Source organism: Phragmites australis, chromosome 4 (genome assembly GCF_958298935.1).
Source record: "Phragmites australis chromosome 4, lpPhrAust1.1, whole genome shotgun sequence".
NCBI lineage: Eukaryota > Viridiplantae > Streptophyta > Magnoliopsida > Poales > Poaceae > Phragmites > Phragmites australis.
In genome coordinates, this window is record NC_084924.1 from 3339968 (window position 1) to 3366286 (window position 26319).

At 42.5% G+C, this 26319-nt stretch overlaps 2 protein-coding genes and 1 pseudogene across 3 annotated transcripts; 1 reads left to right on the forward strand and 2 right to left on the reverse strand.

The window, feature by feature from the left end:
• Positions 1-5367: 5367 nt before the first annotated feature.
• Positions 5368-7489, reverse strand: LOC133915256 (uncharacterized). 2 transcript variants are annotated; one of them, XM_062358346.1, is made up of 3 exons: positions 6820-7488; positions 6498-6690; positions 5368-6416 (listed from the first exon to the last, which is right to left on the reverse strand). In XM_062358346.1, the coding sequence occupies exons 1-3, from the start codon at positions 7246-7248 to the stop codon at positions 5878-5880; spliced, it is 1161 nt and encodes a 386-aa protein (XP_062214330.1). In that variant the 5' UTR covers positions 7249-7488; the 3' UTR covers positions 5368-5877. The 2 variants fall into 2 exon arrangements, with proteins under 2 accessions (XP_062214330.1, XP_062214328.1); XM_062358344.1 differs by having other exon boundaries at positions 5368-6690; positions 6820-7489.
• Positions 7490-21307: 13818 nt separating this feature from the next.
• LOC133914079 (pyruvate kinase isozyme A, chloroplastic-like) lies at positions 21308-22139 on the reverse strand (annotated as a pseudogene).
• A 264-nt stretch (positions 22140-22403) lies between these two features.
• LOC133915257 (large ribosomal subunit protein uL4z-like) lies at positions 22404-25936 on the forward strand. The gene is made up of 2 exons (XM_062358347.1): positions 22404-23571; positions 25574-25936. Exons 1-2 carry the CDS (start codon positions 22471-22473, stop codon positions 25685-25687), a joined length of 1215 nt encoding a protein of 404 aa, XP_062214331.1. The 5' UTR covers positions 22404-22470; the 3' UTR covers positions 25688-25936.
• The last annotated feature ends 383 nt before the right edge of the window (positions 25937-26319 follow it).

A 26319-nucleotide genomic window follows, 5' to 3' on the forward strand; every position in this document is an offset into this window, starting at 1 on the left:
ATGGAACCACTTCGAAGATCAACATGAAATTGGTCTTGAATGCCAAAGTGCAACAAAAATGCAGAACCTTTGTATGGATTCTCCTACAACAAAAGATTCTGACATCGAAAAATTTAGCAAAAAAGAGGATGGCCTCAGATCGGACCTGTCAACTTTGCAATCAAGATGAAGAAACCCCATCACACATTTGTGAAGGCTGCGTGTTTGCAAAAGAGGTATGGTCGCGCCTCCTTTCCTAGCTACAGCTTGGTAACTTGCCTAAGATGGATCTATTACGTACCCTCTACGGTTAGTGGCAGGCAGCCTCAAGAACTATTGACAAACACCTAACGCGCCAATTCAACAGGCTCGTGATCATCTTTTGGTGGAATGTTTGGAAGGAGAGGAATGCGAGAATCTTCCAAAATACAACCTCCTCAGCGTTGGATGTACCCTTTAAGATCAAAGAAGTTTAGTCAAAATCTATTCGTTGTAGGCCTTGCATAGCCGTTGTGTGTGCACGGGCATTGTTTTCTTCCTTCTCAGTTGTTTTCCTGTCATCCTGGAGTGTACGTGCTCCTATTTATGAGTTTTCTTTCTTTTTGTTTAACTTCTGTTTTTATTTCTTCTCTAATAAAATCGGCATAGCTCGTACTGTCTTTCTAAAAGAACTAAAGGGGCTTAGGAGACTCTCAAATACGTCCAGGGTAGAGAGCTTAAGCCGTTAGATCCGCTGCTGCTCACCGGCATTGTTTCTCTTCTCCTGAGGATGAGCCTCTCAAAAGGGTTGGGCGGGTCAGAAATCAAAGCAAGTGCCTCTCGTGAAAGGGAAAGCAAATGCTTTTCGTTTTTATTTCATTTCCTATCAGTTTTTTCGCTCACGTCTTGGATTCTTTTCCCCGACCGTACGTTTCCCGTTTGATTCCGTTCTTCGGAAAGTTTTCATCTCCATGCTCGTTTGCTTCCACTCTTTTCCTTTTTATTCTCAAGCCCCTCCCGTGAACAGAAAGATGAGGCAACGCCTTTCCTTTTGCTTTTACTCGAGTTTTTCTTTTCTTTTCTTTCCCAAGTTATTTTCTACTTTATTTTTTTATTGGAGGGTTAAAGTTGTTAAGACTTATAATGTGCACAAAATTACCAGTACGGTGTTCCGGAAAACATGCTGATGAAAACTTGTAACGGATCGATCGATAGTTTCTATAAGGATATTATATTATTTAAGAAAAGATATGTCTATGGATATGATTTGGCATCCTTGCTTGTCAAACACAGCTGTAGTGAAAAGAGGAGGAATTATGCTGAGTCGCCTTCAAGAAAAAGGACACATGTGATTTTTCACTTTTCATTTTATTTGACTTTCTCTTGCGAAGCATCATTCATTCACTTTATTTAAGATAAAAAATAGTTATTTATCTGGCTTTTATTAACAGGTTACGTTTTGGCTCCTATTAAGTTCCAAATTTAAAAGGATAACAAGAAGGTTGGAGTCTGGTTAAGGCAAGTACACCATTGCCTATCATCGGAGGCTTGCTTAGCTAGAGATTAAAATTTCAGCGAAATTTCATAGATTTTGGAGGAGAACAAAATATTTAATTTTAAAATTTTCTTTCACTGATATGTGGGACTCGCAGAGCAGAGAAAAGAAAATGACCAGATTTTCGTGAATTTCAGTCCTTTCGTCAGTGAGTGAAAAAAATTATAAAACGAAATTGAAATCAGCACATACCAAGTGTGCAGCCTCACATGCTACAAATCTGGGCATTCCACCTCGTTTCAAGAGCTAAAGTTTAACAATCTCACCTTGTTCACCGCATATCCATCCCAACCAAAGTTTATGATCACATGCCACAAGCATTTCACCTCTTTCGGAGAGGAAAAGAACCAAAGAATTTCCTTCCCTACCCGGTCAATTAGGCAATTACACCACTCTCATGAGAGATGATAGGAAAGACCTAACCCCTTTTTTTCTCTTTTCCTTCATAACCATCTCTCTCTTTTGAACCGAGAGCCTTTTCCTTTTCCGGGGCCTCAGGCAGGTGGTCGTTCTCCTCTCCCTTTTTCACGCCTTGTGGTGGTGGTTTTCGGTCTCTTTTCCCCTCTCTGAGCCCGTTCCTTGCCCGTGAAGCTGAAGAGAGTGCAATGATTCGGAGAGAGAGAGAGAGAGAGAGAGAGAGAGCAGAAGCTGCAGGAGGAGGAGCAGCAGCGGGTGGCGCGTACCTTTGGTGAAAGCAAGACGTGCGAACTGTTTCCGGGCACTGGCACCTGCTACGCCCAGCAATCCTCCTCCTGCACCTGTCACTCTCCACCACCACAGTATCTAGCAGTCACGCGACTACGACTACGCGAGAGACCGAGAGGCCGCATCCAACGGTTAACGCGGGCCCCCATCCGTCCGTCCCGTCTCAGAGGGAATCGATAGTACTCGTACGTACGCGCCCGCGGGGTCGGGTGGAACTTTTGGAGTGTGCCGCTTCTCAGAAACTTTGCATGAATTTACGGAAAACAATATCTAAAAGTAAATCTTTTTATGGCGTAATGACTATCGATGTTGTTATTAAATAGCATGGTACAGTGACGATGACAATAGAAGATATGATAACTGTAATATGTAATTTTGCAAGTTCAATATAGAAGATTATATATGAAATAGTTATCGTGATGTTAATTGTTATGCTATCATGCTATTCAATCACGACGCTAAATATTGTGTTGTCATGAAAAAAGATCTATTTTCAAGAATTATAAAAATATTTGTAAAAATAGTCAAAATGTAAAAACTGTAGGCAGTAAATCGAGCCAAAGTTACTGAAGACGGAACACAAAGAGGAACTTTTGTTACCGGTGGGTGGTTACATGATGGGACTGTCTGTCTGTCAGATGGTGCGGTATGTATCAAGCGGTAGGCGCCTCACGCACAAGTCTCCACTTGGCGGAACGCAACTGTTATATGGTCAAAAGTTCCGACGCCACCAGAAAATAATCATATATGGTGTATTTGACTGCCTAATTATCTTTAGTCTCATTCGGTAGATGTGTATAAAATGTTTTTGGTTATTTAAATTTCTCTTAATTTAATTTGGTGGATGTGTATAATCTTAGGAAGAAACGTGTTTGGCTATATTTATTTGTTGTTTTCATCTACACGAGTAGATATAAATATACGGTTTTATCCTGACTGAGGAGTGAAGTTCAATTTGAGTTTCGCTCCTCATCCTGACTAAGCGGATATAGGCTCTGTACCTGCTTATACAGACAATCCTAGTTATCAGTGCCATAAAATCATCTTCATATGAGTAAACATTCACAATATCAACTCTGACATCAGCTCATTCAGCTTCAAATTCAGTCAACCAAATAAAAAATTAGATCAATCTGTCTAGACAGATACAACCAACCAAACACTATTTTTTTCAACATATATGACTCCACTAAGTTTGCTTCCCATCATACTGCTTATAAGATGTAGCTCTACAAATCACCGTTCAATCAACCAAACACATCCATAATCTTAGTAAGAAGCGAGTTTGATTATCTACATCCACTGTGCATACATGCATGAGCGGATGCAAATATACGTCATCATCCTAATTGAGGAGTGAAGCTCATCCTGGCGGAGTGGATGCAGAACCTACACCAACTCATATAGGTAGGCTCATTTGTCAATGCCACAAAATCATCTTTATACGAGTAATTAATCACAATTTCAATTTTTGCATCTGCTTATGCGACCTCATATTCAGTCAACCAAACAAAAAATCCACTCAACCTGTTCAGACAGATATAACTAACCAAATACTCTTCTTTTCAACCCACATGACTTCACTTAATCTGTTCCCCTTAGCCTGTTTATACGATACAACTTTACAAAACCCCGTTAATACGATGCAACTTTACAAAACCTCATTAGAGCAACCAAACACACTCATAAGATCTGGTTTCATCTATACTCCTATAAAATATACGAGTTATGGCGTAATTGATATCTTCACTGTCCGTCCGAGTTGATCAAATAGTCACAATGCAAATGTTATCCTCATTCCTTCTTCCAAAAATATATATAATCTTGAATTAATTGTAGATCATATCTAGACGTCTAATATCTCCTATACATTTAATATCTTTTTTTGTTTTTTATACATAGACGTTCAATATTTACCTTCTATATATTACTATATTATAGATTAATTTTATATATAAAACATGTGTGTAATTACCAGTGTATTTAAAGGCTATACTCAATTCATAATGTGACATGTGTAGTAAGTTACCATATAACATATGGATAAATCGGAAAAAATTATTAGTGAAAAAATAAAAAATAAAATAAAATATCACATATCATATTATAAATTGAGTCTACCGCTTAAATATATAATACCATAATATCTTATACGATTATTTTTCGACGCGAATTGCACAGCCAACTGCCACGCACGCAGCTTTCCCCCTGCTCGGCTCCTCCACTCGCCTCCGCTGACGCATTTGCCTCTCTGCTCCGTCGCCGAGAACGACGCCGCCATTTCTTTTCTTCAGCTTCGCCGAGGCCTGCGCTCCGCTCCCCTTGCCCTGATGCATCAGACAGACACCGGGGGGGGGGGGGGGGGGGGCAGTGCACGCCGAGCACGACGCAGTTCTCCGGTGCCGAGGCCGCACACATGAACCAGTTCTTGGTTTCGGTTATACTTTTACATTTCCCAGCACTCCCAAACGATTCACGAGGATCCTGATAACCCACATCCTTTTCTTTTTGTTTCTGATACTGCAAAAAGAAAAGGAAAACAAATCCAGCCCTTTCTCCCCGTGTTTCAACGGCCGTACTTTCAAGTTCCAACTAGTACTGCTCCCAAAAAAAACTTTTTTACTGCAGTGAACAGGTGAATTGCAAGGGAGGTATGGTAAGTAAAGTGTGTGCGTGAGAGACAGCAGGGACAGGGTCACGGCGTTCCCATGGGCAGGGCACTCGCAGTTCAGTGCTGGCATCGATGCAGGGGAGCTGGGTGGGCCGGCAGCGGGCACGCCTCTCGAGACTGCACGAGCGTGAGTGTGCCAGGCCATGGCCATGGCGTCGATCGAGTGCAGTTTTCCGCATTCCCCTGCTTATTTTATGTTTATTTCCCTCTGTTCTCGCGCAAGGGGACGACGGTGCCGTCCTATCTGCTGCAACTGACTGCCCTCTCGCTTCTTCCCTGATCAGGTGGATGATCTGTTCAGCTGTTCGTGCCACCGCCCAAGTTATTCTATACTAGCCTAATCTGTCAGTCTGGATCGAAGCATCAGAGATCACAATCCAATTTCATGTGTACTGATCATGAGTGTACTGATCATGATGTGCTGGTAATATAGAAGATGGCAGGAAATGAGCACAAAATCTGTGGCAAATTGTCAATATACTATTTGCAATACTCATTGTTCATATCTGATGATCCTCTTGCATAGCAGTAACAAGTAGCAGTACTCATTGTTCATCTCTTCCATAGCAACAACAAGTTCAAGTACTAGCACAGGAGGTAAGTAATAATTGCTCCGACAAGTAGGCAACCAGATGATCATGAGGCATGCATCAAGCAAGCAACCAGATGATCATGACCATTTTTCTTGCAACTAAAACTATTACTACTTGGCAGAAGGGATCACAAGCCCCTGATGCCAAGGCCAAAAATTACAAGGGTCAGAAAGAAAAGGGGAGGTTCTAGTAGGACGGCAAAATAGGAGGTGAGTGTTTTTTTTTCTCTTTCCCGAACAAAAATCCCGGAAAACACCAAAAACTAGATCCCCAAACGGATCGAGAGGCGTGAGAAAAAGAAACGAAAAAGAGGAGGGAAAATTTGGGATGGGGGAGTAGTGGTGGTAGTAGTTGAGCTGCTACTAGTAGTAGTTATTCTGTCCACCACGCCACGCTCAGAGGACGGCGGCGAGCCCCGTGACGACCTTCGCCTTGGGCACCTGCTGCTTCTTGCTGGCCTCCTCCGTCGGGCGCCACGGCGACACCACCACCGTGATCTTGTCGACGCCACCGCCCTCCGCGGCGGCGGCGGCACTGCTTGGCTTCCTGTCGAACAGGAGCTCGAACTCGCCGGAGAAGCTCGCCGCTTGGACCGGCGTAGCCGCGGACGGAGCGGCGGGGCCCGGGACGACAACCTTGTCGCCGCCGCAGCGGACGTGAGGGGAGAGCCACTTGGCGCGCATGTACTCCGGCTTGCGCCAAGGCGGGAAGTGCAGCCCCTTCTTCTTGAGGCTCTGCCGCGCCGCCTCCGCTACGACGGACACGATCTTCCCGAGCCGGTCCGGCGTCCCAGCGAACAGCGGCGGCAGCACCTGCAGCGCCGCGCGGTACGCCTTGGTCGAACGCGCCAGCTCGAACTGCGACCGGAAGTCCACCTCCACGATCAGCCTCACATCCTCCGCCCCCACCACCGCGTCGATGTACTCGTGCTCCCCTGCGCAGATTGATTCCACCCCCGCGGTCAGCAACGGTCGGACGCAAAGGGGATATCTTTTGAACCGAACTGCCTGAGTACCTGCGGGGTAGGTTGGGGTCTTCTCCCAACGCGACTTGCACACGGCGGCGTCGTAGCCGAGGGCCCGGAGGCCGTCGGCCAACGCGCGGCGGCACTCCGCCTTGCCCTTGCAGCTCTTGCCGCACCGCTCCGCGATGCTGGACGCGTCCGCGAGGAGGTTCCGCTCCACGACGTTCGTGCTTTGCACCAGGCCCTGGCAAGAATCGCACGCAAAAAAGACAACCCCTTCACCATTTGGATCCATGTGGATTGCAAAGGGGAAAACTACAATTTTTCCCTAAATTCGAGGGGGTTCAAGAGCGCCGTGCAAGAAATTTCGCACCTTGAGAGCCTCCAAAGTGTCGCCGCCGGCGGCGACTACGGACGCGGAGGCGTGCTCGGAGGGGAGGAAGTCGAACTCCTCCTCGTCGCTCTCCTCGTGGTTGCTGCCGTTGAAGCAGTTGCACCGCCCGCGCGGCGGCCGCTCGACGGCCGCGGTCTCCTCCATGAAGCTCAGCACCATGCGGTCAAGCCCGACGGACCCCGCCACCTCCGCCTCTCCGGCGACGGGCGGCTGCGTCTTCTCGTCTTTCTCCCTCTCCTTGCCATCCGCGGCGAACCTCTCCGACGCGGACACCCTCACCAGGAGCCTCCGGAACCTCGACACCCTTGGCGGCGCAGGATGCTGCTGCTGCTGCGGCGGCGGCCTCCCCTCCATGGCGGCACCGTGGTGGTGGTGACCGTTCTTGAGCTGGAACGGTATCGATCGCATGAAGCGCGGCCACTACAACCACACCATCTCGCCCAAGTAACCAACCAAGAACCAACCGCACCAACACACCACCGGCCTAAACCAACCACACCAGCCTCAACACACTACTGCCCGTGCACCGGCGGTTCGCCGGACGCGGCGGCCGTTTCCGGCGAACAGCGGGGACGCTCTCTCTCCTTTTTTCCCAGTTCACACGCGACGCAAAGGAAAAAGAACACCGAGCGAGCGGAGTTCAAACGAGAGGAGCCTCGTTGAATTTAAAGGAGGTGAGGGCTGAAGGACGCAAGTGGGCCCGTCGTGACGTTGCCATTCGGTGGGTCCGGGCACGCAGTGGTACGTGGCGGAGCCGGTCGCGCCGTGGGTCGCAGCCTCGCAGGCGCGGGGTGGCACGCGTCCCGCACGGAGGGATCACGGCGTTGCCGGTCGTGCAGGGGGAACGCGAAATGACGGCAGGGCCCCGGCGACGGATGGTGGTTTCCTCGCCGTGTTTTGGGCGGCGAGGGGCAGGATTGGTATTTTGCAAAGCGAGGGGTGAATGGTGTGCGGACGTGGGGACTGGCCGCAGCGGACAACGGACTCGGTAGTGTACCGACTACCGGGCTGTTCGAGATTTCCTTCTGTGGATAGTGCTATTATTTTAAATATAAAGGCAAAATTTGATGATACTATATTAAAAATATTTATATTAAAAAATATAATTAACTGTAAAGATAATAAGTAGATCTAGGGTCTGTACGTCATCTTTATATTAATAATATTTTTTAACTTTTTACAATTTTACGATAGTATCTAACAAATTATCTTAAATATAAATAGTGAGAGTACTAAAATACTTATTTTTAAAAATAATACTGGTGCAACTCGTAGACAATGGCACATCTTTATCTTATCACACTCACGCACAGCCTGACCCAAATAGAGCAGTGGAATAAATAATATTACGTGGGATGATAAATAGTATTTTAAAACACCATTTATTACCCTATCGTCTCAAAGACTTCCCATGATCTAAAACTAAAATAAATGTGTCATAAATAGAGCTTAATATTTCTAAACAGTTCTAAAAAGGAAATCGGATGTATTGCTCATGAAAAACCTTTTAAGGCGTAATAAAGCCTTTAAAACAGCTCATGCTGTACTAACTGGCCAGTGGAGCCGCGGGCCGGCAAATTAAATTAACCGCGCATTTAAGCTATAGCTGCCTTTCATCGTCCTCACTCGCGCGCATGATTGCGTAACAAACAGTACCTACAAGTGAATTGAGCTTAACTTAAGCTTAGTTGTTTAGGGTTTTAGGTTGAATCTATTTATGTGGGTTTAAATCTTAGGCTTGACATGTATGTTTATATTTTTGGATTAAATTTTGAAAGAAATAGTAGTATATATGACCGTGAGTGCGCTCGTGGTTAAAGCATGTGAGTCCTAGATTTGATATAAGTATTTGTATTTTTGATTAAATCTTAAAAATATATAATATACATACGTGGATGCGTTCAATGATCAAAATATATACCCATGCTATATGGATTATGTATCTGTTCATTTAGATGTATGCTAGAATGCACTTATATGTGTGGTAGTGTGGGCTCGTGTTTGAGGTTATGCTTCTAATTTTATTTAGATGTATTATTTATATGCACGTGAATGTGAGTATAATATACTTGTGTAAGTGTGTCCGACTTTGCTTGAAAAATAGTATCTGCAAGAGGGACCGATTAGTTGTTAATTCTGTCGCGGGACCCTGCTCGATCCGTCTTTGGAAACTGAGAGGGGTACTGATAATTCGGGTTATCCGAGGGTAAACCTTGGCCGCAAGTTACTGATATTTTTTTTATGACGCGGAGGTACACAATGGTCCATTCAGACAATTTTTATTATTATAAAAAATGAGTGTGCAGAAAGAACAAATCGAGCTCCCATGGTGAACGTTGTTTTCCTCGTTTGAAATGGATAAGGCGCAATAATCTAGTGCTTGCAACCTTTCAGATGACGTAGGATTAATTAATTAAGATAACCCCGATCCTGTAAGATTAATTAAGCGACGATTAGAAATGGCTAAATGGGATGCCCTGCCCTGCACGGCTTGGACTCGGTTAGATATGACTCATTTAGACATGCCAATTCGCGTGCTGAGCGTTCAGCTCAGACACAATCCACTTGAAGTCGGGCTATATCATGGGTTGGCATGATATATTTTATAATCTATTTTATTAATACGTAAAAAATCAGAAAATATGACACTCGTAAAAACAGAACATACGATCTACCACTTTCAAGCCAGATGTATTACTATTGTACCGTGGATGCTATATACTACTAAATCTAAATAAATTATATATGTTTTTATAAAAATAAAAATATTTAAACGGACCGTGAGGTATCAGCCCGACTTACCGTGGCTTTGTCCAGACATGATCGGTCTAGCCGTGCCGTATCAGTCTAACCCATTTCCTATTAGGCGGAGTCAAAAATATCGTGACTAGTGTTGGCCCATTTAACTCCATCCATTTGGACACTCTAGTTGCGACCTTACGGAGGAAGCGACTCTAGCTAGCTAGCTTGGTTGGGTTGGATGAGTGACGCTCACGAGTATTCGCTGTCGCGGTGAATTGTTAACCCGTCAATCATTCTAATTAGCCGAGTTCATGACCGGGAAAAGGATAGGGTAATGGAGATTAACAACACAAAGCAAGCCTCTCTTACGCTGGGAGGACTCGAATTAAGATACGAGATATGGAACAAGGTAAATCACATCCAAACGTCATGATTGTTACTCGATCAAAAATATATTTTTTTTAAATGACATCATAAACATAGCAAGGTCTTTGATGCATAACTTTGATCATTATTTTTAATTAGAATATGTTTATATTATCTAATAAGTTTATGATATTTTGAAAATATTTTTGAAGACAAATTCACACTTGTAATTTTTATATTTTAAAACTAAATATTTCAAAAGTTATTGATGGTCAAAATTTTAAAAATTTGACTCATTCTTATTCAAAACGTCATGCGTTTATGATAGATGAGTAAATCTCTTTTTTTTAAAAAAAAATGGATAACTCTCATTCTATTTCTTTTTATTTATTTGAACTGTTGTATGTTCGTACACCATTTTCAGGAAAACTAAAATAAGGACATGTTTATTTTAGCTATAGATCATGAAAAATAGCTTATAAATTTTTTATTATAAGAAGTTAAATTGTAAAAGCTGAATTATAAAAATTAGATTGTATAATATGTATAAACTAGTGGAACATAAATTGCTCGATCGTTACAATCTGGGGGTTAGATTGTTGTAATCTGGGATTGTGATATGGAATGATTGTTTCACTTTGCAGAATATGAATCACAATCTAACAACTAATCTAGAGTGTTTCTTTTAGCTTGGGATTGCAGATTGTGAATCATAATTCACAATCTCTGGTTGAAATAAACATAGCTTACATATGGTTGTAGAAGCTGCACAAGAAACCAGACAAAAACGAATTAAAAGAAACTCATCAACAGTAGCCATCCTACAATTTTCTTTTACAGGAGAACGACTCTGTTTCTATTAAAAACCAAATAATAGTTTACATTCACCTGATTAGATAAACTAGAGATGCTGAGACACACTCAACAAACCAAACAAATTACAGTTCCACTATATCAAAATGGGTAATCGAACTTGGCTGGAAATTGTTGTATCGCTCCACGAGATGATCAAGAGCTGGATTAAGCATATCCTTATCGTCTTCCTTAAGCTAGATTTTTCAACTCTGTAAGTTAAGAAAGGCCTTTGAGAAGAGTATTAATCGGCTTGTTGGGAAGACCTTTTCAATTATCATCTTGTTTCGAGTACACCACATCGTCTAGCTAATGTCTAGCTAAGCTCTGCAAAAACGAAGAGACATACTTTCACAAGCATATTCAGATTTTATTTCAACCATCCAGGAGCAAGTTCATCAAGGGTCCTGAGTTGTTTCACCTAACCAAAGCACTCTATAGTAACATTGTATGAAGTTAGTCAAGACACACTAGAAGAAAATATGATCGTTGGTTTCCTTTTTACCGTATAGATAGTAGAATTCGCTGCTCTTTCAGCCTCTTCGTTTTAGAGAGGTTGTGGTTTAGAGTCTATCATTAAACATCTGTCAGAGAAAAATCTTAATTTTCTAAGAGACTTTGCATTTTCATATTTTTCCACTGATCTTGCTTCTTATGCCACCATCTGTGATAAAATGGTAAAAGAATTTAGTGATGAAGTTCCTGAATTTCTCCAAGTCACTCTCCGGATTATGCCCATAATTCCGCTTCTTTTTTCTAGGTCAATCAACGCAAGTAAAAGATCACCCAAGTGTATGCGATGGCATAACAGACATCGGAATTTCTGCGAAATGTGGTTTAAATATACTTGACCGAGACGTTTGCAACATCTCAGTCGATTGAGATGTAGCAAAAGTGATAAAAAAAAAATAGTAGTAAATACAGGGTCGCGTGCATGGATATTGTGTGTAGTTTTCTTTCCCATATAATACGAATTCACAACCAATAAACTTGTACTAGTGAACTACTAGCTTCAAGCTAACAAGAAAATGTGTTATAGAAAACTAGCTTCTCTGTCATCTCTCTCTCTATGACGTTGGACAATGGCTTAAAGCTTTAAACAACTATTTGGGCTAGGAGATGGAGAGCCGCTCCTATGGACTCGGTGGTTGCAATCACAAGTGTCATGGCCCCTAGTTTTTGATCATCATGTGAGCTCATTTGAAAGATTAGCTAATGGATAAAAAGGCACATCAACCTTACGTGTACGAGCGTGTGCACGAGTGCTGAATTCGTAAGCTGCGTGATTGAGTAATGAACTAAAATATCTCACTCCGTCACTGAATAGTACCGGCAGATTACTATATGCTCATTTCGATGCTTTGTTTACACAGCTTGCAGAATAAGTTTAGGGCCTACTCTAAACCGTCAGGGGAAGTTACCTTGTGCTACCGGATTCTGAAGTTGTAAAGTAAAGACACTGAACAGTACCCTGCCATTATTCTATTGTTTATAGAGATACTTTAACAGATAATCTGGTACGTCCGTTTCGAATCTAACGATTTAGGAGAGCTAATGTCATAGCACTGTTTATTCTATGACATTACTTCAGTAAAATAAGAGGATACGAATCCTATGTTATCATGGTGCTCGTACACCACGGTATGTAGAAGAAGAAAAAACTATTAACTGACTCATATTTACCGTATATTACTTTTAAAAATATGTATGCTGCTTAATGTACTGTAAAATGGTGTACAACTATCGTTTTAGCGTTAGCTTCGCCGCTGTGAAACCGCTGCACCACGAGCCACACTTGTTGAAGATCTTACCACCAAAAACAGAAATTCTAGCTCTGCGGAATCCTTCTTACGCCTGTTTGGATAACGGAGGCTCTAAATCGTACTATTTCGTTCAAATCTAACGTAAGCTGTCAAAACAATTTAGATAATGCAAAAGGGTTTATCCAAGCTAGATTCTTAGCAGCTAGGTAGGTGGTCTCAGTAGTACTATCCCTAGGCAGCTGCTCTATGTGGTCTCCTCTCCTGGACCTGCACCAGCAAGTCGGTCTGCAAGCTGTTGGATCTGCAAACGCACTAGCATCATCTGCTGCTCTCGAGGTAACAACAGTTCATCGGCTGCCTGGGCCACACTGCTGCTGTTGTTTTGTTTCGTGCAACGGTATAAACGTATGAGCGAACATAGAGTGCTTCAGATTCCCACCAGGACCACGCACACACAAAACACAATTTCTGCTTCCTTCGGATCACAGCATCATCCATCACAATTCACAAACACACGCATGCATTCAGACGCATATGCGTACAGCTCTGCATCTCTGCCTGAAGCGATGCAACTGCAGCGGCTGTCATCGCTACCATGCAGGCAGGGGCCAGGGAGAGCCAGTGCATGCAGATGCAGTGCAAACAGCAGCAGCAATGTCTCTGGCTCTCTGGACTCTGCTGCCAAGGTGAATGGACCTGTGGCCACTTGGGGCATTGCCCTGGGCCAGGGCTCAGGTATGCAATGCCCATTGCATGGAGGTTTGTTTAGTTCTTCTGACGAAGTTTTATAGAGCTATATTATATAAATAGGTTAAGAGAAAGTATGTTGAGTGAAATCATATTTATTAAAAAGAAAATTATTTAGTTGGTTGTATATATCAGGATAAGATAAGCTAAGTTACTATTTGGTTAACTAAATCTGAGACCGTATGAGCGGATGTAAGAGTTTAAATTCTGTTTTGTTACTTATATGAAGATGATCTTGTGATACTGATAAGTGAGTCCGCCTACATAAGCAACTGCAAAACCTGCATCTATCAGGTCAAACTGTGGAGTAAAACTTGTATCGAGCTTCATTCTCTGATCAGGATGAGACCGTATATTTGCACTCATCAGGCCAAACTATAACAATAAATATAGGCAACAAACAGGCATCTTTTTGAGATTCTAAGCATTTGCTGGTCCAAGATAGGGAGGTACGGAGAACCAAACATAACTTTAGTGGCGGACTTATACCCATGGATAAGTAGTTTCTCTCTTCTTCTTTCTCCTCAATTTTATCTTTTTCTTCCCATTCCTCCTCTTACTTGTCTATAATCTTAGGTCTCGTTTAGCATAGTTCTAGATCTAATATTTTTTAAGATGGTCAAATCTAATTTTAAGAAATCTTGGATCTAAAGATGTGGTTGAATTGAAAGTATTTAGTTAGGTCATCTAATTTTTACTTCAAACAAAAATAAAAATTTAAAAAACTTTATTTTATCGTAAAAACTAGAAAATCTAGTGTCGAATGCGCAAACTGCGACAGTGGACCTGCCTACTCTACTTGCATGCGTGGGTCCAGATGGGGTGTGCGGGCCCGCTTGATATCACTCTGGCTCCGACCGTACATCTTGGATCGGACGGCATTGGCGGGCCCCCGACTGTGACACGAGGTGTGCCGTGCGGGCCCTCCTCGAGGTTAACCTGTGCAAATTGTAGCATCACGGATTGGATTCAGGAGACTTTGGTTTTCCAAAAGATTACTAGGCCTGAAAATTGCCAATTTGTTATAGCAATCACCCATGGAAGCAGTATTGTCAGCGTGTTTGTGAGGCACAGTAATACGGAAGGAAATTATATAAGATCTGGTCTCACAGAAAACTCTTTTTATATATCACGTGTTTCTCTTTTTCTTCTCAGTAACACGTATCAGCCGTTGGATTAGAAAAGGACGGTATAGTTTAAAATCTGGTAAGAATCTTTCGGTGAATAGTCTCATAAAATTTTCTTTCCCGTGATAAAGGAGAAATAGCAGACATGCGGCATGGAGAGAGTTTTGGCATTGAGCAACAAGCTTGCATTGTTGCAAGCGTACTGTAGCTAGCGAGGTCAATTGGAGGGGCCCGATAAATAATAGTAGGAGCCTGACCCCAGCCCCCATGGGTGGAGAGCTCACATCAGGTGCTGTTACTTCCACGGAAAAGCAAGACAGTGACGACTGTTACCTCTTCACATCAACCATGGCAATGCCGTCCTCATCAGGATCTTTACAAGATTTATTTAGCCTAGTTTTACTTTGATTTCTGAGGTATCACGGCAAACAAAAATGTAAACACGACAATGGTTTATTTATTTATTCATTCATTCATTCGAATAAGACATTGATTTATTTAGTTGGTACGGTAAGAGTTAAGACTTTTGGGATAAATTATAGAGTAGGAAATTTTTTCCTCACAAAAAAACAACTATGCGAGAGATTGGGTCGAATGGTAGATTCTTCCTCCCATGGCTTTTCATGTAGTTGCACTCCAAAGTGGGCCCAGTATGATCACCAATGAGCCCTGGCCCACATGCCAGGGCATTTTTTTTTTTCAGCATATATTCATGCAATGCAAGGGCATGGCAGAATTTGTCCAAATCCAAGCTTTGATAACCTACCTGTTTCTAGGCTTCATTGCATGTCTCTTGTTTGTTTCTCTTGTCAAGAAAAGACTTCCATGGATGGTCTAAACTCTAAACTCCAACAGGGCATCACTTCATATTTCATTGCCACAATACATACTACAAGCGACAAAGACCCTTCTCAAGTAATCCTACTGTATATGGTGGTTTGATGTGATGATACTTCAGGTGGTTTGATGCGATGATACTTCAGCAACAACAAATTAATTGTTCTTAGTAGGATAGAGCCCTCCACGAATTGATGTCGTAGTTATCTGCAATGGTTAAAGATGAATATATGTTTGTATCCAGTTTATCTGCAATGACTGAACAGTTGGAGTTGTTGTTGATCTTATTTTTCTGTTCTTAATTCATGTCGGGAACTATGGATATGCATCGTTTCTAAGCAATACTAGCACGTACTCGTACTTTGCTGCAGAAATATTTTCTTCTCTTTCTATTTATTGCAAAGTCTAGCCTACGTAAACTTGTACTTTGCAGAATTTCTGTTCTTTAGAGTCTCGTAACAAACTTACTCAATTCAATTTTTATAAGGATTAATCTATATATAAAAATTTAATTTGGGCATTAACAGATAAAGTAGAAAAATCATCACAAAAATGTGGGTGTAAGTCCAATAATCTGGTAATACTTCACTCACTATCTAATTTAAGGTTAATAGTAAAATAAATAAAGATCAAATATGAAAGCAACATTGGATGGGAACAACTTTTCAAATTTTTTTTATCTCTCTTCATTTAAAATGAGAAGAGATGTGTGAGGGACTTGAGGTGTGCAATAATATCACAGTTATGCATCATGCATGCAGGATGTGGATTAGAGTGCGTTTTAACAAACAAACGATTCAACGAAGGAGATGAAATATGTGTAACTATTTGGAGTGCTTGGTTGTGATCTATCCATTTTCTAGTCTGTTCTACCGTATTGATTCGGTGCTTTGGTGGCACGCGTGTCCATGTGTCCGACAGTAAACCATAATGTGTGTCTTGTTTCAACATGTGCAGAACATCTATTTATTGTTATGGTTGCTTTTGTGTCCATGTATCCATGTTTGAGCAGTACGTACAACAAAACATTAGCAATAATCTCCACTGTTGTTCTTCCATGGCATGGCATTTTCTGTTCTTGTTGCATTTTTAGGGTCAGCTTTAGATGAAAAGTAAAAGATGTGCTTCTTAATCACAAAACAGTGGTCAATAGGGATAGAGGCGATGGTGGTATTGCAGGGAGGGTGAGAGGACTCAGTTCTGGTGTCAAGAAAGTTTATCATTTGCGCCTCTTTCACAATGGAGTCTAGATATGTTTGTGTAGGGAGAGTCCCCCCCCCCCCTCCTTTTTTTATCTTATCTTCAGACCAATTACTTTTCGAGATAGCTTAGGTAGTGTTTGGTTAGAGAGCGAGGTGGGATGGGATGATTTCATTCATGTATTTAGGGATGGAATTGGATGGTCCAGAATCAGATGTTTGTTTGGTGGGTGGGATGGAACGAGTCCATTTTAGATTTCGGGCCCACCGTCAGTGACCCGTCCCAAGTGGGATGGCTGCGTTCAGCTTTTTTTTTGGAACGGATCCGTCCCGAATCTTTGAAGAATATTCTCTGATTCAGAACCATCCCATCCCACTGAACTCCAACCAAACAGCTCAAAAACGGGATGGAACCGCTCCGTCCCACCCCGTCCCACGAACCAAACACTACCTTACTAAGTCAGTGCTTTCATAAACGGTAAGCTCATAAGCATATGCGACTAAAAACTAATGTAGGAAACTGAGGTTCCAAATTTAAGAGAACAAGACTCGAATGGGCTGCAAAATGCCCAAAAAATACCAACCTTTTAAACAAAGCCTTAGTTGGAATAATCAATACAAAAATGAGATCCAAATTAGTTTTACAACTCTTGGTGTTAGAATAATTGCGGACGTGGGGTTATCAGTTCCCCTTAGCACTCAATGAAGTTTGTTGCGGCTAGCTAATATAAGGGTTTGTTTGTTTTCCCTGCGGATTGTGAGAATCTTGATTCTGAATTATTGATTGTAGAAGCTACTCTGAGGTGGATTGTGGATTGTGCCACAATTTAGGTTTGGATTGTTGCAATCTGCTTCCAGAATCCGTCCATTTGTTTGTATAATCCGATTATGGAGCACAATCTAAAATCCAAAATCTAAAACAAACAGACCCTAAGATCATAACCAACAGATGTATACTAAAGCGCACGTAAACCAATAAGTCGCCAAAGTGCAGGTAAACCAATAGCTTGCCCAAGGCCATCATCCCCCATCTCTCAAAAGGCTCTCTTTAGCAAACATATCCTCAGAGAGATTGTAATGATCATATTTGGAATATGTATGTGATTTTGATGATTAATGATAGCGGTCCCTAGCAGGATATGTCGACTTTCAAGTATACATAAAGATCATATCGGCTGAACCTTGATATACACATGCACTACTTCCTTTATCTCACGATACCAGTCAAGCTCAAGGCGAAATACGTGTCACCTTTTGTGATAGCTCAACCATTCACTCAATCGAGTTGTGGATTATCAAAAATCATGATTAACTCTTTAATCACATTGGCATGATCTTGCACTTTCTTATCCAACGATATTGAGTGGCCCAGAGATATCTCTCCTGTTATTAAGGATGGGCAAATTCCATCTTGATCGCTCACACCCCATGATCTGTTTTATAGCAAACTTGAAAACTACCTTTAGAACTACCCAGTTATGGTGTAGCATTTGACAACCCTAAAATATGTCACTACACATTTTGTAATCAATAACGATCTCAGGTTTAAGGATCCTATAGATACACCATTTGAGATAACAACTGATGGCACATCATATATAATAATTCTAGCAGTATCTCAAGGTGGGTCTATCGAATATCATGTTCTCAAACATAAATGTTCACATTATTGATTCAATATCTCTATACCTATGATCTGTGAAATATGATCATCAATCAATACATGTGCTGGTCTTATGAATCATCACAATGATATGTGACTAAGGATCAATTTAGAATAACATTATGATACAAATAAAGAGTTCTACGAATAAGTCATGTACTTTCTAATCAATATAAATGATAGTCATTCTTAGAATAATACATTATTCAGAAGTGTATAAACATGCACTTGATATAATCATCTCCATAATTGTCTTTAGAACATATCACCTTCACAAGCAATGTGGCTAGACCTATTACAATACAGGGGATTAGATCTAGACTAATCTAGGGTTGAAGTCACCGAGTATCTCCAATTGCTAGGATCTTGGAATCACTTGTGTTGAGAAGTGTCTACCCAGACTGTTCTCTGAGTCCCCCTCCCCAGGGTCAGGGACCCCGCCTTATATATGGGTCCTAACACTACTTTTGTTCTGGTCGTAGTCGATAAGGAGTTCTTCATCTTGTCAGCCAAGGCAAAGCAGCCAAATTTAACTTGGATACTGGTCATACTCGAGTTGGATGATCCAATCGAGACCTTACTAGTATATGTCTCCGAGATCTTCATGAATACCGGGTTTCGCAGATTTGGATCCGTAATATCCATAATAACTAAGCATATGTATAGTGTATCATATCCATATATGATGTATTCATTATACTTATATACCTGTAGTTAGATATTTGGCACCATATTCATGTAGTCCTATTGTTAAACTAGTTTAACACGACTATCTCATATTCCTGTAGTGATAAGTGAGCTTCTCAGTGATCATGCCCTTCTATCCGTGACAACTAAGGCCATGTATGGAATGCGACACCTTTGCTGTATTCAAATCCTGCGTTGCAAACATGTCCGAACTAAGAAACTTAAATTCACTAGCAGAGTGTAGAGGGTCACAAGTAAACTGACCATGCACATATTCTATTTTCGAGGAATAAATCCACCGTCTTTTGTCTTTTGATGCCACTCCGAAAGGCGAATACTGAATATGTTCAATGATAATGCAGACAATACCAACACAGCAAGTGAGCATAATTGCTGTAAATATAGAGTCTAACATACATATATACTAGCCTTGATGGGAACTGCAAAGTAGAATCGTTGCCACTATGTTCATTCCTGTTATCAACAGACTGGTATCAGAAAGCAACCAAAAAAATGATACGGAGGGAAAATCTTCTGAATATCAAACCGTAATTCCTTTTGTCCCTATGTATGTACAGACAAGAAGTAAAAAAGGCAGATATTCTTAATTTCTCGTGACTTCTTGAGGCGTGGAAGTTGGTTCTAAGACTTCATTTTTTTCTTGACCACATTTTTTTATCGCGGCAAGTGAATAGACGTGCTGTGTAATTCGTCTACTAAATTCCTGACCACATTTTTTTTCTTACAAAAACCTTGAAAATAAATTCATCACTCAAGAAATGGAATTAGGCTTCTGATTAATATCGTTATGTACATAGAAAAGTTGTCCACCTGAGTGATCCCTCGGGTAAGCTTGTCTTGTGCATATACTACTCAAATATGTGGAATCAGGGAAGCCTGAATTGCACTTTGGTTGACCAGATTTGGCATGACTAGAGGGCAAATTTCACTGGCATTTCGTTCTTCCTGCAGCTCATGTCAAAACAAAACCTCAAATCTCCAAATTTGTGCGGGTTTCCTGCTACGGACGGTTTGAAAGAATTTGAACTGCAGTTCTTCTATGAGACATCCAGTTCCATATGACAAGGCACTTTGGCTCAATCCACAGTTCTACAAAGGGCCTGAATCATTGATTATTTTCACTGTTCCAAACACAAATTGTCACCGGCAGCTTCGACAAATTGACGACGCTTCTACAGCTTCCGGCAGCGGCGGCGATGGAGGAATACACCGGCGATTGGGTCGGCAGCGAGTTCGGGAGGCACCGAGGCGCTGAGCTCCAGGTTCAGGCTGAAGCCCAACTCATGGTTCGAGATTCGTGCAGTGCTAGGCTGAGTTTTCAATGTCCGTCCAGTCTAGTTCAGGAGCACGTCTGCAATTTGAGAAAATATCAGGCTACAAAACGAAATTTTCTTCCAATTCTAAAACGCCCAATAAAAAGAAATTTATGAGCTTATTATGCTTGGGCGTTGAGATTTATGTGATTGCCCTTTCAGTAAATTGTTTTTTTTTACCTGAAACCATAGGATGTCCCCTCAACATATATATTATTATTAATAAAAAGAGTTTATGGACAACAGAACTTACATAAACAACCACAAACGAAGAGATTACAAGGAGTCTAACCAAATATATATATTATGTTTTTTAGAAACCACATTACAACACGCATACGCATACTCACACCACACACATACGTACTCACACAATGCCTATTGAAGATAAGATTATGTTTAAAGCTAGCATTGTGTAACTTCCTCTTCAGCTGAAGAGACTAGGGATTTCATTTCTGAAAATTTTTGCCATTGCGTTCAATCCAAATGTTCTATGCTCCCACGATGATTTGCCATTAAATAAATAGCTTCTACAATCCTCATGTTTATGCCAGCATTGTTGCTCCATTGGAGACCTACCGTTGACAAGGCAGATTGGCCGAACTGATAAAAGAACATTTGATCTGAAGTCTCCTCCACCCTTCTGTCACATAGAACACAACTGCATTTGCTTTGTATGTGTATGTACCTCATGCGCAACATGTTTCTTGTATTGAGCCTGTCTACTATCAGAAATCATGCAAATTCCAGCTACTTGTGGGCACAACAATTTAGGATCTGCTTGAAATTTTAGTTCAAATTCGAACTAGATCGTAAGGATTTAAAAACTAGTCAATTCAAGACAGCAGGCGGCGACGCGCGAGTCCAGTCTATTCAAGTGACGAATGCTCGGTTCTGTTTGAAGTCGAGTGATCAGTGATATCCTCTGAGCTGAAGGCTGAAGCACACCAATGCACATCGATATACAACAAGCTCTCAAGTTTCCACCCTCCACCACAGGTAGAAACATGCACATATTATTGCCGTAAGGTCACAAGATACACAACTGACGAAAAAAAATGTCCTTCCATGCTACAATACAGCTCAGGTTCAAAATTGGGCAGAAGAATAACAATGCAGGAAACAGCTGGGTATGGGGATCCTATTCTTCCTAGGGCACATTCATCACTTGGATGGACTGCAGCATGTCAGAAAGCGCGATCACCAGGTCACCGGCCTGCACCATGCCCCTGGCCTTGAGCAGGGAGAAGGTGCGGCTCAGGTTGCTCTCCATGTCGTCGGAGTCGCTGAGCCGGAACGGGATAAGACCCCATTGGAGATTCAGCCGTCTCCTGACGGATGTCGAGGAGGTGAACGCAAATATTGGGCAGTCAGGGCGGCATCGCGAGAGCAAGGAGGCCATGTGACCATCCTTTGTGTAGACAAAAACAGCATCGACTCCCAATTTGTTGGCTGCAAATAAGCAAGGCACGCAAGTAAGTGCAAAAGGTGCATCCAGATGTTTCTGTAGAGATCATCACGATACACAAAACAGGATGAAAAGCACCAGAACTAGTTCAAATATAAGCCCGCAAATTGGCTTCTTGGTTAATCTGAAGAGTAAGAGAAGATGAATTGAAATATAGCAGCTTTTATATGCTTCTGGAATAAATTTCCATAGTTATTGATGAAGTGATTGCAGGACGTACCCATTTTAGCTGCTGAATTGCATATTTCCTCTGATATCTTATCAGAGAAGGAAGACGACACATCTTGAAGCTCCAGCGCCTCATGGCGCTTCTCCTCTCTCCACCACCTTTCAATCCTTAGGCTAACACTCCTAAGGACACTGAGAGCCTTCTCTGGATACGTCCCCATGGCTGACTCACCAGAAAGCATGAGAGCATCCGGCGGACGGCTTCAGAAACATCAGCAACCTCAGCCCTAGTGGGTGTAGGATACTCGGTCATTGATTCCAGAAGCTGAGAAGCAACAATAACTGGCTTGTTTTTTTATCACAAAATTTATCAAGCTATAAGTATGGCTAACACCTAAAGTTAAACATGGCAGGCCAACTAAAAAAGGCTATTCAGAACGTTGTACAAACCTACCAAACCCAGCCCATCAGCAAGGCCCAACCCAACTTACTCACCGTTCCACCATCAGATCACACCACCCACTAAAAAGTTAAAACCAACGGGCCAGATCTCATCTCCAAAACCCTAGCCCTCACACCCCAACCTTCATATAAGTTCGCTCACTCCCTCCCCGCCTCCACCCTTTCTACGCCGCCGCCGAAGCCGCGCCGCACCGCCGAAGCCGCCGCCGCCGCAAATGGCCGCCGCCGCTCGACCCCTGGTCTCCGTGAGGCCCCTGGAGGGCGACATGGCCACGGACTCCGCCGGCGCCCCGCTGCCCGACGTCCTCCGCGCGCCGATCCGCCCCGACATCGTCCGCTTCGTCCACAAGCTCCTGTCCTGCAACAGCCGCCAGCCCTACGCTGTGTCGCGCCGCGCTGGCCACCAGACCTCCGCCGAGTCCTGGGGCACAGGGCGTGCGGTCTCCCGTATCCCCCGTGTTCCAGGCGGTGGTACCCACCGCGCCGGCCAGGGAGCATTCGGCAACATGTGCCGGGGCGGACGCATGTTCGCGCCCACCAAGATCTGGCGCCGCTGGCACCGCCGCGTCAACGTGCACCTCCGCCGCGTTGCCGTCGCATCTGCCCTCGCCGCCACCGCCGTCCCATCCCTCGTACTCGCCCGCGGCCATCGCGTCGAGTCCGTCCCCGAGCTCCCTTTGGTCGTCTCCGACTCCGCCGAGTCCATTGAGAAGACCGCCCAGGCCATCAAGATCCTCAAGCAGCTCGGTGCCTACGCTGATGCCGAGAAGGCCAAGGATTCGGTTGGCATCCGCCCTGGCAAGGGGAAGATGCGCAACCGCCGCTACATTAACCGCAAGGGTCCCCTCATTGTCTACGGCACCGAGGGCTCCAAGATCGTCAAGGCTTTCCGCAACCTCCCTGGCGTTGATGTTGCCAATGTGGAGCGCCTTAACCTGCTCGACCTCGCCCCTGGTGGCCACCTTGGCCGGTTCGTGATCTGGACCGAGTGCGCGTTCAAGAAGCTGGACGAGGTGTACGGGACCTTCGAAACGCCATCGGTAAAGAAGAAGGGTTTCGTGCTCCCGAGGCCTAAGATGGCCAACGCTGATCTGTCCAGGCTCATCAACTCGGACGAGGTGCAGTCGGTGGTGAAGCCCATCAACAAGGAGGTGAAGCGCAGGGAACCTAGGAAGAACCCGCTGAAGAATATGGCCGCTGTGCTCAAGCTGAACCCGTACTTTGGGACTGCACGCAAGATGGCAGCCCTTGCTGAGGCAGCGCGTGTCAAGGCCAGGAAGGAGAAGCTTGACTCCAAGAGGACCAAGCTCAGCCCAGTATGATAATCCTTTCCTCTGTTTCTTTTCTCTCGTGTCTTCGTATATAGTTCTTTTTGCTTTTCACTTAATGGACTGCATGTATATTTAGGTACATATTATGCTACATTTCATGTACATTGTTTAGTATTGCATAGATTATGTTGCTTTAGTTATACATTGTATCATTTCTTTGCCGTCGTTGCTTTATTGGACATGACACGATTTCTCATGCATGGTACCAGTATTGTACATGCCACAGTACTTGAATTAGGTTGTATTGTATCATAACTGGGGGTAACAAGTTTGTTGTGATCACTAGTGTTTCTCGCTGCAGTTTTTAGGAGTATGTTGAGTTAACATGCATCTCACACTGAACCCATTATGAGGATTGTAATTGGTAATCATGCTGTATTTGCTGTGGACCACTTAAGCTGTTGATATATTATCGTTAGTATAACCATCTCCCACCATCCGTTTTAGAATTTGCTTTAGTTTCTATACTGCTTCAACTTGATTGCTCTATTTTGTGGGGAACACTAAGCTGCCAATAATTTATTTTCCAATTGTGTTTTGCTATAGTTATTACTGTGGTATTAATTTCTGGTGGAACTGTTCATCTTGTCTATTCAGTTTCTTAGTGTTCTTCATGGTGACTATTATATAATGGCATTATTATGTGGTTGCATGTATGGATGCCTTAACCTGTGGCATGTAGTGTTTTTTTAATTCTGGTTTAGCCTGCTGATTTCCATTTATTGTGCTTGTATTAATTATCTTTATTCGTGAGATAATTCCCTGTGTGCCACTGAAAGTTAACAAAACTCTCGATTTGCCACTAAAAAAATCATGGTCCCTTCCATGCCATCACTTAATTTTTTCCTTTCCTTGTGTGCCATCGCTGTCATAATGGAGGTGACGGCAGCGGCCCCTGTGTGCCGCTGCCATCAACTCCGTTATGACGGCAATGGCACTTAGGGGATGAAAAAACTAAATTGGTGGCATGGAAGGGACCATGATTTTTATCAGCGGCAAATCGAGAATTTCATTATTATTCAGTGGCACACAAGGAATTATCTCTTAGTTGATTGTGTTAACGTATGTCATTAACTTGCTATGATGATACCTAGCATGTTATATGGTCTAAGACGATTCATTGCTTCAAAATTCGTTATGTAACCTGAAATATTTATTTGCGAGAACTTCTATTAGTACCAATTAACCTGAAATATTTACATGCATATTGTAGTTACAATATGCATGTACTTCTCTGTTACTAAGGGCGTCTCCAACAATACATATCAGCTAGCTATAAGGCTACTCACATCAGATTTTTGTCTATGTGGAGGAGAGAGTTTTGAGAGATAAAAGTTAGACTGCTAACCATTAGATAGTCTACTAATTTAATCCATTGATCATGCGCATTGCATGTGAGCCTACATTAATTTTATAGACAATGCTACATTGAAGCTACTGGGGAGGTTGCATATGATATTATCTATTGTTGACATGTACAACTCTTATAGATAGCAGCTATCTATATTGTTGTAGATGCTCTAACCATGTTGTGGCATGCTGTAGTGGCCGAATATCTGTAGTTTAGTGTTCCCTTTTCTATTTAGGATTTTTTTGCTAAGTATCCGAACTATCCATGATTGCAGAAGGTCTATATCCCATTAGCAGTTCTTCATATGTTTCAGTGCAGCTTAATTATTTGGCACATAAATAGCTGTGGACTTAATGACGGTATTATTTAGCCATTATTCCTGAAGTTTTTGGCCATGTCACTATGCTCAATCATTTCTTTTCGAGTTATTTTCTGTTTGTTTTGTATTCATATTGATGTTCATATATGGTAGGTTGATGGTGTTAGAACTGTGAATTCAGTGACTAGATTATATTGTTTATTTCCTACATTTATGTGCTGTAATTGTGTATTCCATTTTGTATAGTCTTGCCCTTTAATGTGGCTATATTCAGTTTTAATCAATATTCTCATTGTGTTTTTGAAATTTTCTTGTAGGAGGAGGCTTCAAAGGTCAAGGCTGCTGGAAAGGCGTGGTACAAGACCATGATCTCCGACAGTGACTACACAGAGTTTGAGAACTTCTCCAAGTGGCTTGGTGTTACACAGTGATCTTCTGATCGAAGCTTTAGTAGCTTATTATCACTTTAAGTCAGGAACTATGATTTTGGTTACTGTTATCTTATGTCATTTGTTATTGGGAGTTTCAGACATGGTATGTCGTTTTGCTAGTTGTTTGTCGCCGGACCTTTACTTCCATATACCTTTTATGAGACAGCATATGGCATATTTCAACACTAATTGGTGCCGTCTTTTGTGGGCGTATTGGTTGACTTTATTATATTTTCATGTTTACTCTTATCATTTCTTGGGAATTGGTTCTTGCAATGTCTTGATGGTTATCAATGTCACAATGATTCTGATTATCCTTGCGTTCGTGTTTTCTCGTAGTCTGTTCTGCTTCGCAGCAATGTTTTCAGATGGAAGGTAGGGCTCAATGCTGTCTGCTATCACTGCGTCTTATGTTCAGTTCTTACTCTAGGTTTGGGAGACACGTCAACCTGCAGTTTGTGAAAGCTTCTTCTCAAGATGTATTGTTAGGAACAGCCAATGACCCCTTAGAATTTATTCGCTGCTTGGCAACGCTATTAAACTTTATGCATATTCTTTCTTTCTGGACTAGGTGGATCTAGCTTTTGTGCTTATCTGATGTACTTCACCTGTGCAAGTTGCCAATCATCCTA

Excerpts from the sequence above, each read along its gene's own strand:
- LOC133915256 (XM_062358344.1), bottom strand. The coding sequence starts at position 7,248 with ATGCGATCGATACCGTTCCAGCTCAAGAACGGTCACCACCACCACGGT. Across the intron at positions 6,691-6,819 it reads ACACTTTGGAGGCTCTCAAG|GGCCTGGTGCAAAGCACGAA; the intron begins GTGCGAAATTTC and ends GATTCTTGCCAG.
- LOC133915257 (XM_062358347.1), top strand. The coding sequence starts at position 22,471 with ATGGCCGCCGCCGCTCGACCCCTGGTCTCCGTGAGGCCCCTGGAGGGC. Across the intron at positions 23,572-25,573 it reads AGAGGACCAAGCTCAGCCCA|GAGGAGGCTTCAAAGGTCAA; the intron begins GTATGATAATCC and ends ATTTTCTTGTAG.